At 39.0% G+C, this 15,658-nt stretch overlaps 3 protein-coding genes and 1 long non-coding RNA gene across 7 annotated transcripts in view; 2 read left to right on the top strand and 2 right to left on the bottom strand.

Moving 5' to 3' along the window:
• Window positions 1–607, top strand: part of LOC106329293 — a 2,098-nt gene extending 1,491 nt beyond the window's left edge. For both annotated transcript variants that reach the window (XR_001267777.1, XR_001267776.1), the window contains one exon: window positions 1–607. This exon is cut by the window's left edge and continues 1,034 nt beyond it. This is a non-coding gene — a long non-coding RNA (uncharacterized LOC106329293).
• Window positions 608–5,769: 5,162 nt separating this feature from the next.
• On the bottom strand, window positions 5,770–7,850 carry LOC106328526 (pentatricopeptide repeat-containing protein At2g17033). 3 transcript variants are annotated; one of them, XM_013766984.1, is made up of 3 exons: window positions 7,687–7,850; window positions 7,077–7,472; window positions 5,771–6,990 (listed from the first exon to the last, which is right to left on the bottom strand). In XM_013766984.1, the coding sequence occupies exons 2-3, from the start codon at window positions 7,395–7,397 to the stop codon at window positions 5,926–5,928; spliced, it is 1,386 nt and encodes a 461-aa protein (XP_013622438.1). In that variant the 5' UTR covers window positions 7,398–7,472; window positions 7,687–7,850; the 3' UTR covers window positions 5,771–5,925. The 3 variants fall into 3 exon arrangements, with proteins under 3 accessions (XP_013622439.1, XP_013622438.1, XP_013622437.1); XM_013766983.1 differs by having other exon boundaries at window positions 7,553–7,835; XM_013766985.1 differs by having other exon boundaries at window positions 5,770–6,990; window positions 7,077–7,836.
• A 739-nt stretch (window positions 7,851–8,589) lies between these two features.
• Window positions 8,590–10,514, bottom strand: LOC106336238 (F-box protein SKIP23). The gene is made up of 2 exons (XM_013775009.1): window positions 9,216–10,514; window positions 8,590–8,930 (listed from the first exon to the last, which is right to left on the bottom strand). The coding sequence occupies exons 1-2, from the start codon at window positions 10,395–10,397 to the stop codon at window positions 8,889–8,891; spliced, it is 1,224 nt and encodes a 407-aa protein (XP_013630463.1). The 5' UTR covers window positions 10,398–10,514; the 3' UTR covers window positions 8,590–8,888.
• Window positions 10,515–12,252: 1,738 nt separating this feature from the next.
• LOC106330443 (mechanosensitive ion channel protein 8-like) lies at window positions 12,253–15,612 on the top strand. The gene is made up of 6 exons (XM_013768906.1): window positions 12,253–13,010; window positions 13,106–14,230; window positions 14,463–14,586; window positions 14,673–14,966; window positions 15,033–15,235; window positions 15,324–15,612. Exons 1-6 carry the CDS (start codon window positions 12,346–12,348, stop codon window positions 15,610–15,612), a joined length of 2,700 nt encoding a protein of 899 aa, XP_013624360.1. The 5' UTR covers window positions 12,253–12,345.
• The last annotated feature ends 46 nt before the right edge of the window (window positions 15,613–15,658 follow it).

Raw genomic sequence — 15,658 nt, 5'->3', positions numbered from 1 at the left:
TGACCTACTTCCATTAACTTCTTAGCAATCATGAATATGTCAGTATCCCCTGTTGTAGATATGGGCTTCCACTGAAGGTGGAAACTTGGGAGTGACATACACTTAAATGTTATCCTCTCATTGGGTTTTATATATATGCATAATGTACCTAACGAGTTTTCACCGGCTAATTGGATATAGGGTGCTAGCTCTTTGTTGTGTGCATGATGCAGAAGCCAAGCTGGTCCTGCTATGTTCCTGCTACGAAAACTGATAAACCATTCAGTACCTCACCTGGTTGGGAGGCAAAGAATCTGCGAAGCTGATAGAAAAGGAATTAACAAGAGTGTAAAACCAAGCTAATAAACTTAATTTACAGTTGACAAAAAAAAAAACTTGATTTACACAGTCATGACATCATTGTTTACAGTTATGTTCGTGTACTCATTGTTTTTTCTTTTATATTCATTTCTTTTAAGTAATTAAAACAATTAAGATAGATCCAGACCAGATCTTAACTAAAGGTATTGTTATACTGGTTTTAGATGACTCTAGCTTTCTACCTTTCCATTTGGTTGAGTGTTTTGTTCTGAGAACAACGACATTTGTTCTGAAGTTTTAATCATCACTTATTAAACCATTTACTGGATATTGTGTGAAAAGCAGGGAACATGTTTACAGTTTACTACTTCAAAGGCTCACGTTAATAGTTTATAGGATTGGCCTAGATAGTAAAGTTTTTATTTCTTTAGGCTATCATGATGACTGCTTTAAGCATCATGGCCAACATATGTAAAATCATAACTAATTTAGTGGAACATATCCTTCAATATACAGTAAATCCATTCGGTTATCAATCAACATGAGAAAGAAAAACCCATAAGTAGCTCAAAATATTTATGTTTGTTTTTGTTGCACCGTTCAACTTCGTCTTAATTTCCTAGATATATATTTTTTTATATTGACGAATAAGTGGAACGAAAAGTTATTTTTACCAGAATATGATTCATAAGAAAAAAAATTTAATAGGAGGATTTGTCAACGCAAATAAAATAATAAAAATTCATTAAAACAAATTCCAGTTGAACTTAGATTTGATGATGTAGTAGCAAATCTTAATACAATAATAAGTAAACAAACATTGTTCATTAAGTGATATTAATTAGAAAAAAATCATTTTAGAAGAATAACTTTGTGTACTATATAGTAAAACTTGAGACAATCAACAATAGTTTTTGATTAATGTTAGTGTTTCAGGATATTATTTTGGCACATTAGTTTTATGTACTTCATATCTAATTGTTATTATCATGTGTAAGGTTATTTTTCACACCAACATTAAAAATATGTTAGTTTCTCAGGACTTTTAATGAAAAGATATGTGGATGTGGATTATTAACTATACAATTAACAAACACAATAACTTAAATAGCAATTAAATAATCTATATTATTTTTAATTTATATATTAAATATATTAATTTAATAACTACATAAATTTATTTGGTAAAACATAACTTTAATTTTAGTAAGGTAGGTTTTTAAAATATATGCTAAGAAAAATTAATCTAAAACATATGTAAGAAAAGAACACAATAAGAAAAAGATACATAATATAAAAATTATCATAAATACATTACAATTCAGAACCGTATTAAAATAAAATATAAATATAATTCGCATGTAGCAAAAACGATGCCAAGGTTTCAAGTAGTGTATTCAACATCTATTTCGCTTTCCATGGTCTCATTTATAAATAAAACATTTTGGTATATCAAATAACTATATGCAATGTTATTTTACCAAAAAAAAAATTATATAACTATTTAGCGATGTTGAGGCCTTTTTACAAAAAAAAAACTATTTAGCAATGTCAAAAACAAAAAAAAATAACTGTTTAACAGAAAGGTTAGTTATCACCTTAAAATCAATCAATATTTTATTTCGGGTAAGTTAATAAAAGTTATTTGAAGCTTCAAGTATGTATAATTGAGACTCACTTTCTCAATTAATGGTATATTGTGTGTTTATTTATTTATAATTTCTTTGTGTTTTTACCAATTTATAACGTTTCTGTATTTTATTTATCGAGTTAAATTGTGTGTTTTAAGTATATTTTAAAGATTTTAGTAGTTTATCAATTTTTACAAATTTTAAGCTTTTTTAAAAGAAAAAAATTAGTTAACTTTGATGCAAAGAAACATTTTTGAAATGCAACATTGTGCAGGAACGCGGGAAAAAAAATAAGATTCCCTTTCTTAATTAATGATAATTATGGTTTTTATAGAGTTAACATGTGTGTTTTAAGTATATTTTAAAGTTTTTAGTAATTTGTCGAATTGTTTTTCAAGTTTAAAGTTGTTTTGGAAGAAAACTGAATAAAGAACATTTGAAAATTGCAAAACCGTGCAGAAACTCGATAAGTTTGGCATTTCAATTGTTTTACACAGATATATCTATCAGTTAACAAATGTACTCTACGTATTTTGTATAAATGTACTGCAATGTATTTGTCATTACAACAAGAAACCATTCAGTCTTGAAACTAAAACCCATTGATTACAAAAACTGCTAAAAAGTCACATCCATTAGCACATTATTGTGCTCTACTGTTTAAATCTATACTAAATAAAAGGCGGATATGCTAAGTAACTAGCGTGTCCACGTCGTCCCAAAAAAACAACCAATAGGAAAGCTTCCTATTGCCGCGTTGGCGATGACGTGAAACCGAGTTTCAATCCGGTTGGGCCTGGGCTGGAATTAAAACATTTTTCTTTGGGCCTGGTTTGTTAACCGTGAAACCTAATCAGGTCGGGATTGATCTCTTCCCTTGCGACTCCTCTTCTTTCGACTTCTCCGTCTTCGATTCCCTTTCTCTTTCGATCCGTTTCTGCAATCAATTGAAGACTCATCCACTATATGCTTTAATCATAGCTTCGTCTATCTCATTCAATGAAGACCTTTCATCTTACTCTCCATCATTTGTTGTATAAAACTCTTCCCCTATGTTTCGATGATAATCCTCAAGATATATTCAAAAATCCACATCGATGGAATCCAAAAGCCACCTTTCAGCCTCCAGCAACCGCACCTCAGACATGCAAACCGACGTCTCCTCCGCGATCGAACCGAAGTCAAACTTCCAGATCGACGGTTCATCCACACCGATGGAATCCAAAGGCCAGGCTCCAACATCCATCGATCGCATGTCGGCCACGGAGACGGACGGCTACTTAGTTATCGAACGCAACTCAACCACTCAAACCGACGGTGAATCCCCGATGAAAACAAACGAAAAATCACATGCCCCCTCCACGATAGCGCTCAAACATACCGGGAAGATCGTCGCCTCCTCCGCGATGCAGATGAAAACCGGCGGAAAGGCTGTTGGCTCTTCCGTGATTGAAACCAAGCCTCATGGTAAGGCTGCTGTAGTCTCCGGGAACGATGTCGAAGTTATGGGCTTTTACGAAGTGACACTTGGCCCACATGAAGCGGAGTTGCGGTTTCGTCTTATCCATTTTTGGGAGGCTCGAAACCCACATACGAAAACCCTCATTGGAGAGGAGATGCTTCTCATTGATGAGCAGGTTCATCTTTAATTTTTTATATGTATGTTTATTATTGCTCGGTTAATAAAGTTATTCTATTAATCGGATCACTTTCATATGCTGGACAGGGAAATGTTATAAAAGGATTTATTCCAGCAAGCCGTGTTCAGACATATCTGCGAAAGATGACATCAGGAACCGTTTACAGGCTAAACAAGTTCTTTGGATCGAGGAACAAAGCTCAGTATCGGGTTGCTGATCACAACGTGACAGTAACGTTTTCATGGAACACTGTTCTAACTCCTCTTCAGAATAGTCCGATACTATTTCCAGAAGATCGGTTCCGGTTTCATGACCACGAGGAGTTCGAGGCTAACTGTGATCTCAGGGGTGATCTTTATGGTAAGCCATGTCCTTCCATTTATATTCAGCTATGATAATTTAATTAGCATTGGTTTGATTCTTAACTAACTTAGCATATTTCAGATTATGTTGGTCACATGAGGCTGATCAATGGGCAAGCTATGACCGAGCATCTCATAATTGACGAATCTGACATAGTAGAAAAGCGGCATCTGGTGGTCCATGTTCAGACACATGGGTGAGTTTGTCTAATGTTACAAGTATTATATGTCTGTTTCTATTAACATTTTATTTTTAATATCATGCAGCGGACCAGTGATGAAGCTATACCTATGGGCCCAAGCCGCAACAGTCTTTTGCCAGAAGTTCAAATCTTATGGAAGCACTCCACGCGTTCTTTTAGTTACCACAATGAATCCTAAACGAATTGGAGGTTAGTAGTTCACTTACATAATAAAATTGTAATATAATTTGGTTACTAACACCCCACTGATGTGTTAACAACAGGGACTCTTGCTCTTACTTCGATGACATCTTCTAGAGTGTTTATGGACATTGATGTCCAGCCGACCAGGGACTATCTTGACTGGTAGGTTATTACGCATACAAATTTGTATTTCATGCTCCTGCAGCTGTGCTATAATGTTCACTTTCTCATTCTGAACAGGTTGGGTTCCAACTCAGGTGTTGCTAACGAGGTTATTGCAGATGTAGTCACTAAGCCTGAGACAGTGACTCTAGGTGAACTCTACTCCTACATCAAGCAAGAAACTGCTAAGGTACAATGTTTGCTATGTCTTTCCATTTAATACGATATGCTTGGGTACTTAAGAAATTTCTTTTAACATTGTCATAGGTTGCTTGGTTTGAGTGTACAGTCACTATCGATGATGTACTCCATGGTTCCCCATGGTATTATCTTTCTTGTGGTGGGTGTAACACAAAGGCAACCAAAGGGCCTACCTCACTGGTTTGTACGAACAAAAAGTGTGCCAAATCTGAGGTCGTGGGAGTTCCACAGTAAGAGTTGTTAGCTTCATTACATCCATCTATTATCATCAATCTTTACTAATTTCCTTTCTTGGCAGGTACTTAACTAAGATCTCTGTTTATGACAAGAGTGAGCAGGCGGTGTTTGTCCTTCTTGGTGATGCTGGTCGTGAATTGACTGGCAAGCATGCTTCAGAGTTAGTTGCAAGATACTTTGAGGTAATTTCAAACATTTTTATCCACCAACTCAGTCTATGTTCTCACACGAGTGCTTTACTTGAATGTCAGTTTAACGAGGATGTGGGAGCTGATCACACTGTCCCGGTTCCACAAACTCTCATGGATACCATTGGTCAGACACGCAAGTTTGTTGTCAAAGTCTCTCAGCATAACCTCACTGGCAAGACTCAAACCATCACTGTCACAAAGGTACTCCCAGAACCAGCTCCACAAAACGCCATTGAAGATCCAGCAGATGAGAGGATTAGAAAGGCTTCTGACAGTCTTGAATCACAGGAAGCTAAGCGTGCTAAGAGTGGATAATATATCTTAAGTCATTGTCTGCTTCATAGTTTTCATTTCAGACTTTGCTTTCTTTAAAATTTATGTTTCAGACTATACTCCTTATTACGGTAGATTCTCCATTTTTGATGTTTGGATGCAATCAAATATGGCTTTGAGGTTTCCGTTTGGGTGCAAATGAGTTTTTTTTAAACTATGATCTAAAATATTTATATTACTCTTTGATCAATATAAGAATTCTTTTTTAGGTTCAATAAATGTGCTAAACTCATGTGGAACACAAATTTTTAGTTTTGGTATTTTAGAAAACTAAAAAAATATTTTTGTTACATAACAAAATGCAAGAAAAAATTATATATAACATTCAACCAACAAAAATATGGTATATTCACATTAAACCGGAAGTTTTCTTTAAATAGCAAGCGGTTTATAAATAAATAACCCGGGCGTAGCCCGGGAAAAGAACCTAGTTACTGTTAAAACTTGTGAACCCAATGATTAAACTCACAGTTAAAACAATTTCATTGGCAAAACCATTCTTTTACAGTTTTTCCTTTAGCAATAAAACAACCAACGTTCTTCCTGTCGATTCTCATAGGGCTTCCGGTACGAACCATCATCTTTTTAACCAATGCTTTAACCGGTGACTCTCCTCTCACGCTACTGTGCTTTCCAGAGCCAGAGACAACTACAATCTCTGCAGGAACCACACACTTCTCTCCACTAAACCTAACCTTGATCTCATCCATCCACTGCATCATTATCAAATACGCCGAGCTCAAGTGCATACCATGCAGATCCAGCTTACCTTCTAACGAACTCCACTCCATGGCTTCATGTAAAACCGACGACTGAGTCAATGCGCGTACCAGAACCACCTCGTCTTCATTGAGAAAAGTAAGCACTTCGGAAACAGAGAGCGGACAGCTATTCAAGTCTTTTAACATTGATGTGACTGTAGGACAAGAATTCAAGACCGTGTTGTACGTTCTTAAGGACAAAGGAACGTTGAAGTCCTTCAGTCTCTGTAGCCAAGAACCCATTTGGGGAAGAGCGTCATGAGCTCCGTAGGAAGACAGGACCATGTTTGAACAAACAGTGTCGACTCTGTGACCTTCTGTCTCCATCCTATGCACTATTCTGTTCATGTCATCAAACAATCCTAACCTTCCGTAACCGTATAGAACAGACTTATATTCAAACACCCCCGGCTTTAGTTTTTCGAGTCTCATCTCTTCGATAACGGTTTCAGCATCGTTAGGTTGGTCCATGTTGCATAGTCCAGAAACCATAGACTTGTAAGCTTGGGTTTTGACGTAAACTGATGACGATGTTTGTAGTACCTCTCTCAAACGAAGGCAGGCTTCCTTGAAACCTTGTGCGGACCCTTGTTTAGAGTTTGATTCAGCCAAGTTGCAGAGGAAGAGAGCAAAGTCTCGTTCGTTTGACTTGAGGTTTGTAACGGCAGTAGAGAGTAGAGTTTCTGATTCGTGGAATCTTTCTTGCTTATTGAGCAGAGCAACAAGATCAGCAATGAGCTTAGGGTTCCAATCAAACCACGAAGCGTCAGTAATTTCTGAATACAACTAAAGACATGAAAAATAAATAAATAAATAAATAAACAATTTCAAGTCATTTGTGGATGTGAAGCAGGAAAAAAGCAAAGACTCACAGAGAGAGCAAAGAAGGAGAGATGGGGAAGTGAAGTGTGAGGTGAGAGGAGATGAGAGAGGACATTGAGAGACACTGACTTGGGGGAAGCAGCTACGAACTTCTTAATGTGTCGGTTTGTAGCTGAGGGATCTCCAGCCAAGGCAGGGGAAGAGAGGGACGAGAGAAACTTGTGGCTTTGCTTCATCAAAGGCACTGCTCCGGCCTTGCACCGAACCTCCATTGGTGCTCTTAGCTCTTCTCTCCTACCTTGGCTCAGGCTCTGAGGCGGCGGAGTGAAAAGGAAGCGTTGCAAAGCGATGCTACAGGTGCTTATCGTCATCTGGGTTATGGACTTTGTGTGTGGACAGCAGTGTTAGAGGATAAACAAGAGTCGAGGTTCTGGTAACAACCACACCTGCATAGAATAGTGTAAGTAACCAAGTACATCACAATAAATCAACGAAATTGAGATCCAATTTTTCTAAAATTACATACTTCATTCATCAGAATCAAAACCCAGACTTCGATTTCATCAGTTGCAGCAATTCAAGATTAAACGACAGATTCTCTAGTAAGACTACCCAATTCGTAATCAGAAAAAGGGAAGAACTTTGTAAACCCTTAGTTACCAAAATCTAGAGAATCCAGTGAGATGGAATTAATATGCTTTTAGGGGATGAAGATGAGGCAATTCGGGTTAGGCCGTTTGGCAGTTTCAAAACCGACCGACTTTTATTTTTTGACCGTACAGAGTTCAACAACGACTATCTTTCTGTTTCAGCGTTAAATCTGTTACCAACATCACTCGCTCTGTAATACCTTTTCACCCCTGTTCGGGAACGCGCCGGACGCTACTCGGGCGGTAGGGTTGGGCCTAGCGTCTAAAAAAAAAATCGGGGATTAATCGGAAATTATGCTGGGCAGAATTTTTAGATAGTTTACTGTGTTATAAAACATGTTAATTTTTAATTGTGTATAACATTAATACATTTTCATGTTTAAGATTGTATAAAACACACAAATAGAATATATAAACTTAATATAATGTAATTTTCATCAAAATTATGAATATAAATGATATTTATAAAATTTTAGATCAAATAAAAAATAAAAATATTATTAAAAATAAAATAAAAATAAAATAAATAAAATAAATAAATAAAAAAATAAAAAAATAGATTAGGCGGCCGGCTAGGCGGTCATTTAGGCGGCTAGGCGGTCATTGAGGCGGTCTAGGCGGAAAAAATCGGATATCCGATTTTTTAAACCGATTTGGCATAAATCGGAGCGGAAGAAGAGTGACGCGTAGCGCCTAGGCAGCCGATTTTTAGAACAGAGGTTTTCACTGATCCGATGTGAACTTGATGCTTGAACGGTGAATACCGAACATCGGTTTAGAAATTTGAAACCGGTTTATGCCATGTCTTCTATTTGATATTTTAACATTTTCTGTATTAAATCATCAACATCTAATTGAGTTCCCGAATTATTAAAATCCATGTGTTACTGTTTTTTCACATAAAAATCATTACTTGGCTCTTGCAGGGTGTAACAAAATATTTTGGAAGAAAAACATGGGTTTGGTTCTCCAACGAATATCATCCATCATCTTTGAGAAGAAAAAAAACAAAGAGAGTTTATCTATGTACAAATGCAAAGTTACTGAAAACATGGAAAGGGTAAACGTAAAAGAACAGACACAAACATGTGATATAAGTAAGAGCCCGCCTCTCTGGGTTCTTAATCTCGCAAATATCAGAGAGAGATAATTAACCTCCGTATCTGTTGAATCTCCAAGGCCGTAAACTCCAAATTACACAAATAACATTTTTCATGATTGGGATGATGTTTCTCCCGGATGATCTTCAGCGCGCTGAGACAGTAAAGGGTTTCACATATTAGCAATGAGCAGACATTTAGCGAGACTAATGGGAAATAAGAGCACCATGATAGTAGAGATAAAAAAAAATGATGGAAAAGCAAACTTATAAGAAACCTAATGTATGTTCAGAGACTACTAACTAATTCAAAAAAGGACGGAGATAGAGGATAATGCCATAGAGTTTCCGTAGCTACAATAACAGCTAACTAACTAAAAGCAAACGATCCTAGACAAACAGTATTCCGGGTGTTGAGAAAATGGAAACCACTGACTCACCTCACGAGAAGTAATCCATGGGGGTGGAGGCCAGAACAGCTTAGCATACTCAGGGAGTTTATGCACCAGCTCTATCTTCCCACTCCTGAAATCAAACACTCCCAAATCTCGATCTTGCATTGCATCCACGTTATCCTCGTTGAAGACATTACCGTTAAAGAACACACAACTCCCACCACATGAAGGTAACAAATCAGAAGCCGACGCAGTGAAGTTACAGTCATCCCCAAGGAACAACATCTTACCCCCAAGATCCTTAACCTCAACCCAACTCTTCTCCCCTTCAACAAACTTAAAAACCTTAAACTTCACCGTCCTCTCATTCATAAAAACCGCATGATGCTCAAAAACCTCCTCTCCGAACCCAGGATCCCCATCCACCTCCTCCATGCTCAAATACATATCAACCATCAACATCTCGCCACAAGACTCAATCAAGAACTTCTTGTCACCGCCATACACAGGAGTCGCAACCAACTCAAGCTTCAAATCGGCAAAATCCACAACCACAGTCCTCCCATTGTTGTCAACACCGAAGAAACGCCCGTCAAACACAATCACATCATCGTAAGGAGAAGGCATGTCGTTGATCACAGTCCAAGCTCGATCCCACGAGGTGAACACAGCTAACTTCCCGGAAACATGAATCGTAAGCAACACGAACTTGCTGCAACTATCTAAGTACCTAACAACGGCCTTCTCCAAGTACAAACTGTTGATGATATCACCGACTGTATTGAAGTAATGAAGCTTGAACTCGCGACCTAGCTCTCGAATCTTGAACTCTGACATATCGAGAGATCGAGGGAAATGCTCAGGGAGAGAGTGTATCGTCTCGCTCATCGGATCGAGAAGCGTCACCTTGCCGCGAGGAGCGTTGAGGTCTTCCTCGACCTTGACGAGCCATCCGAACAGATCGGATCCGTTGATTGGCGGTTTGTGAGGTTTGACGAGGAGGATGCTACGCTGCGAGAGGCGGAACCCCACGGCGGAGTCCGGGAAGAGGCTTGTGCCGTTATCGGGGAGGATCGGGAGGTGGTGAGTCGGGAGAGGAGGCTTCGCCTCGGCGGAGGAGCGCCATGAGGAGCATACGGAGCGGAATTGGAGGAGGTCGAAGGAGGAATCGAGGGATTTGGAGATTAGGTTTAGGAGATCCTTCGGGAGTGTTGCCCAATCGACCATGGATGGATGAATCTGAGGAAAAGCTTTACACCTTACAAATCTCACCAGAGGGATGATAATATCTCAGAGATCAATTCTGACCCGACTAGATACGAATTTGTAATTTAGAGCTCATTAACCCACCTGGATCCTGGTATACTTCCAAGATATCTACCACAAGGTTCCACGATTCCCTCTTTCCTTAAACGCTGCCGTTTAACATTGATATTATTAAAGGCTTAAAGCCCAAACAAGGTAAACCGAAGGCCCATTACAACCCTATTCATAAACTGATTTCAACAAAAAATGATAACTACAATATTAAAGAAAAACGTGGAAACACGTGTTGACTATTGGGTTGGCTGATGAAACGGCAAGAAGAATCTCGACTTGACTTCAATGTTCTCACCGGCGGTCTATCTTCCGATCATCTCCCCGGTAAACTTCTCGGATGAGACGTATAAGCTTTACCGCTTCCTTCGAATCTACCTTGAACTCTTCATACAAAGCTCGCCGGTTCTTGTAGTTTGATCTCCGAGTGGTCACCGATCCTTAATTCCTGGGAAAACTGATGGATCTAAAGACAGATCATCTGTCAGGACGTTTCAAAGAAACCCTGACTTTACTTAATCTGCTTCAAATCAACCACACAAATCCAACACCTTCGATTCTTCAACCAAAAGGGAGCATCTTCCTATCTTTCTCTTTAGGAAGAAACGATTACGCCCCCTCGGATGAGATCTAGCACTCGGCTAGTACCAGAAGACAAACACAAGTTCCGGGATTTATGGTTAGATCTTGCATGAAGAGAAAGTGTCAACACAAATCAAAGAAAGAAATAGATTCGTGAACAGTTCTGATTTGGTTGAACAAAAACACACCAAAAGATCGCCTAGCGAAAGTGAGAATCCGCAACCGGAACAGAAGTTCGATCAACAGATCGAATATTTACATACAAAAAACAAAAAGATAAAATATGGTAACCGGCAGCGAGAGCCACCGGCTACCGATCGACGATGGGGATTGAAGTTTTCTAGTGAGAAGTTGGAGAGAGTAGAAAGAGAAAAAAGATAAAGTGCATATATTTAAATTGTAGAATTAATCCGTAGAATGAAAATTACGAAAACATTTTTTAAACAATTGGAATTTTTTTTACAAAATCGTATAATATGAATTGTACCGAAGCTTTATTTGAAGTTCCTTTCCCGTTTCAAAACCGAAATCAGAATCGGAACCTTTCCTATTTTTATTGGTTATACAAATAGAATATAGTATACAGCTAAAACATATTAGACCATAATTAACCCGAAGTTCTTAGAGTGGGATTCTTAGCGAAAGTTAAGAAACTATTTTTTAATTTTTAACTAAAAAAGTTAAGAACCAGTTCTTAAAGTTTTTATTTAAGAACCGGTTCTTAGCTAAACTGTTTCTTAGCTTTTAAAGTTTTTATTTAAGAACCGGTTCTTAGCTAAACTGTTTCTTAGCTAAAAGCTAAGAAACTGTTTCTTAACTTCTGTTAAGAACCCCACTCTAAAAATCCCGGATTAATCATGCTCTAATGTCACTTTTCCTGGTTGCTGTGGACCCTATTACATGTGCCACACGTTGACACTTCGTCAAGAAGAAGACCATCCAAGCTTGAATGTAATTGCCCCAAATTATGTCAGTTTTTTGCTATAATTAGTTGCTATATTGTATCTTCACCTATTATCATTTCACGAATTAAATCTGTTCCACAAATTTTTCTTATTAATAAAAAACTTGAAAAATCGCATATTTTAAGGTAATTCAGTCAATCTAAAGCTTTCCAAATTCCAATCAAAGTCTACGTCCCATGAAATTACACGTAAAGCTTCGTTCCAAACTATGCAAAGTTTTGTGCCGTGCATCATAACAAGCGCCGAAGTTTATGTTTCCTTGTCTAAACATTTGTAATTTTGTTTTTTTTTAATTTCGTTCATTTTTTCCGATGAGTTTCAGAAACTCCTTCAAATCTCACAGCACGTACAAACAGATACGAAGCCCCGGTAATCAAAGTGAAGCAAGCCCTGAGAACCGTCCGATTCTCCATGACCACGATCACCACCTTGGCATGGCCCACCGCAAAACAGAGAGCTCTCGTTCTAGCCTCGACGACGGCCGAAACGCACCCTTGGAACGAGATTCCAGCTACAAGTTCTGGCAAGAAAACACTGGAACTTCCGAGGAGCCGGCACGAACCAGCCTTAAAGATCCGACCACTATTAATCGACAGAGCGGGACACTGAGCGACAGCTTCAACTTCGGATCAGGGAAGCCGCAGCCGCCTATGGAGGAGCCAAAGTCTGGAGGAGAACATCGACAATGGGGAGGTAGAGGAGAGATCACACTCGACGTGGATCAAGACAACGATGACGTAAGTCACCAGACACAACCAACCCCTACATCAACGGCTCGTTCATCATTCGACCCGGCGAGGGACTTACGAGTCTCTTTCAACGTTCAAAAAGCTGGTATAAACTTCGTCGGCTCGGTTCCTTCTTCGTCCACTACTCCAAAGTCCACTACTCCTTCGTCTTGTTCGCCCAGGACAATGCGGACGAATCAAGAGTCCCATCAGCAGGAAGAAGAGGTTGTGAGATGCACATCAAACAGGTCGTTTTGAAAATACTAATTAACTACGTGTTACACATGTTGTAAAAAAGTTTTTTTAATGAATAAATTTAACATTCTTTCAAAAAAAAAAAAAGGTCGTTTCAGAGGAAAGCAGAGCTTGTTTCAAGAACCAAGACAAGATCCAGGCTTCAAGATCCACCACAGGAGGAAGACACATCGTACTCTGGATGGCGATCGGGTCAGTTAAAATCCGGTTTACTCGGGGATATTGATGAAGAGGATGATCCATTAGCGGAGGAAGATATACCTGACGAGTATAAGAAAGGGAAACTCGACGCTATAACCTTGCTCGAGTGGCTTAGCTTAGTGGCTATAATAGCTGCATTAGCGTGTAGTTTATCGATCCCTTCTTGGAAGAAAGTGAGAGTTTGGAACCTTCATCTGTGGAAATGGGAAGTGTTCTTGCTTGTTCTTATATGCGGGAGGCTGGTCTCTGGATGGGGAATCAGAATCGTCGTCTTCTTCATCGAGAGAAACTTTCTTTTGCGGAAACGAGTTCTTTACTTTGTCTACGGTGTCCGGAGAGCTGTTCAGAACTGTCTCTGGCTCAGTATGGTTCTTATCGCTTGGCGTTACTTGTTCGACAAGAAAGTACAACGAGAGGCGGATAGCAAGTTTCTTCCTTACGTAACCAAGATCTTGGTGTGTTTCTTGTTGAGCACTATCTTATGGTTGATCAAGACGCTGGTGGTCAAAGTCCTCGCTTCTTCGTTCCACGTCAGTACTTACTTTGACCGGATTCAAGAAGCTCTGTTTAACCAGTACGTGATCGAGACGTTGTCGGGTCCTCCCATGATTGAGCTGAGCAGGATTGAGGAAGAGGAAGAGAGGGCGCAACAAGAGATTTTCAAGCTGCAGAACGCAGGTGCTAAGTTACCGCCTGATCTCTGCGCGGCTGCGTTTCCGCCGAGAAAGAGCGGGAGAGTGCTGAATCCGAAACTCTCAACGGTCATCTCGAAATCAGCAGCTGATGGTGGAATCAGCGTGAAGCACCTTCAGAGTATGAATCATAAGAACATCTCAGCTTGGAACATGAAGAGGCTAATGAAGATTGTGAGGCATGTTTCGCTCACCACGTTGGACGAGCAGATGCAAGAAACCACGAACGAAGATGAATCCACCAGACAGATAAGGAGCGAAAAAGAAGCTAAAGCAGCTGCAAGGAAGATTTTCACGAACGTGGCTCGCCGCGGCTCAAAGTCTGTCCAAAGTTTCCTCTTTTTCTTACAAAGTTAACCGCATTGGAGATCTCTCAACTAGAGAAACTTTAAAATGAGTCTCTCAAATTTTTAGAAACTCTACGATTAAAATATGATTATTTTTGGTGAGAGATTCTGGTTGAGAGATCTTCAATACGGATAGCCTGAATATTTTTTATTTGTAACAAATGCTGAGTTTACTAATATAATCATATATATGAATGAACTAAAGGCACATTTACTTGGACGATTTGATGAGATTTTTACGTGAAGACGAGGCGGTGAAGACAATGTACCTCTTCGAAGGTGCACCAGAGACAAGAAAGATCAGCAAATCAGCTTTGAAGAATTGGCTGGTAATTTTTAATTTCTGCAAAGAACTTTATATCCTCCTAGATTCTCTCTATATATATATATATCCCTGTTTGTTGACTTTGAGTAGGTCAATGCTTTCAGAGAGCGAAGAGCTCTTACCTTGACACTCAACGACACCAAGACAGCTGTGAACAAACTTCATCACATGATCAATATTGTCACTGCCATTGTCATAGCTGTCATATGGCTTGTACTTCTGGAAATCGCATCCTCCAAAATACTTCTCTTCGTAAGTTCACAAGTTGTACTATTGGCCTTCATCTTTGGGAACACGGTCAAGACTGTCTTCGAGTCCATCATCTTCTTGTTCATCGTGCATCCTTACGATGTTGGTGATCGCTGTGAGATTGACGATGTACAGGTAAAACCAACAAAACGTGACACATTTTAAAGTGTACAGCGCTAACGAAATGTTGATTAAATACAGTTGGTGGTGGAGGAGATGAACATACTTACCACAGTGTTCTTGAGATATGACAATCTGAAGATTATGTATCCGAATAGTCTTTTATGGCAGAAATCGATCAGCAATTACTACCGCAGTCCAGACATGACTGATACAATCGAGTTTTGTGTCCACATTACTACGCCTCATGAAAAGATTGCAACGATCAGGCAAAGAATATCAAAGTAAAAAAACAAACATTTGGTCCTTTAATGCTCATTATACTTTTGAAAATACATTGTGCTGATCCTTCTTTTTAATGGAAATGTATAGCTACATTGACAACAAGCCAGAGTATTGGCACCCATCAGCTAAGATCGTTGTAAAGAACGTGGAACAGTTGAACATGGTAAGGTTAGTAATTTGGCCAGATCACAGGTTTAATTTCCAAGACATCCTTGAGAGATGGGCAAGAAGATCCGTCTTGGTCGAAGAAATAATTAAGATCCTCCTCGAACTCGACATTGAGTACCGGTTTTATCCAGTGGGTATCAATGTCAAAGCAATGCCTACAGTTGTCTCCAGCAGAGTTCCACAAGGCTGGTCGCAAACCCCTGCTTGAACTTCATGAAGAAACCCTAATGCTTTTCTTTTTGCCTAAATGTAAG

The sequence above is a fragment of the Brassica oleracea genome, chromosome C3 (assembly GCF_000695525.1).
Source record: "Brassica oleracea var. oleracea cultivar TO1000 chromosome C3, BOL, whole genome shotgun sequence".
Lineage (NCBI taxonomy): Eukaryota > Viridiplantae > Streptophyta > Magnoliopsida > Brassicales > Brassicaceae > Brassica > Brassica oleracea.
The sequence above is the reverse complement of the archived record's forward strand: the minus strand, read 5'-3'. Positions and strand labels throughout refer to the sequence as shown.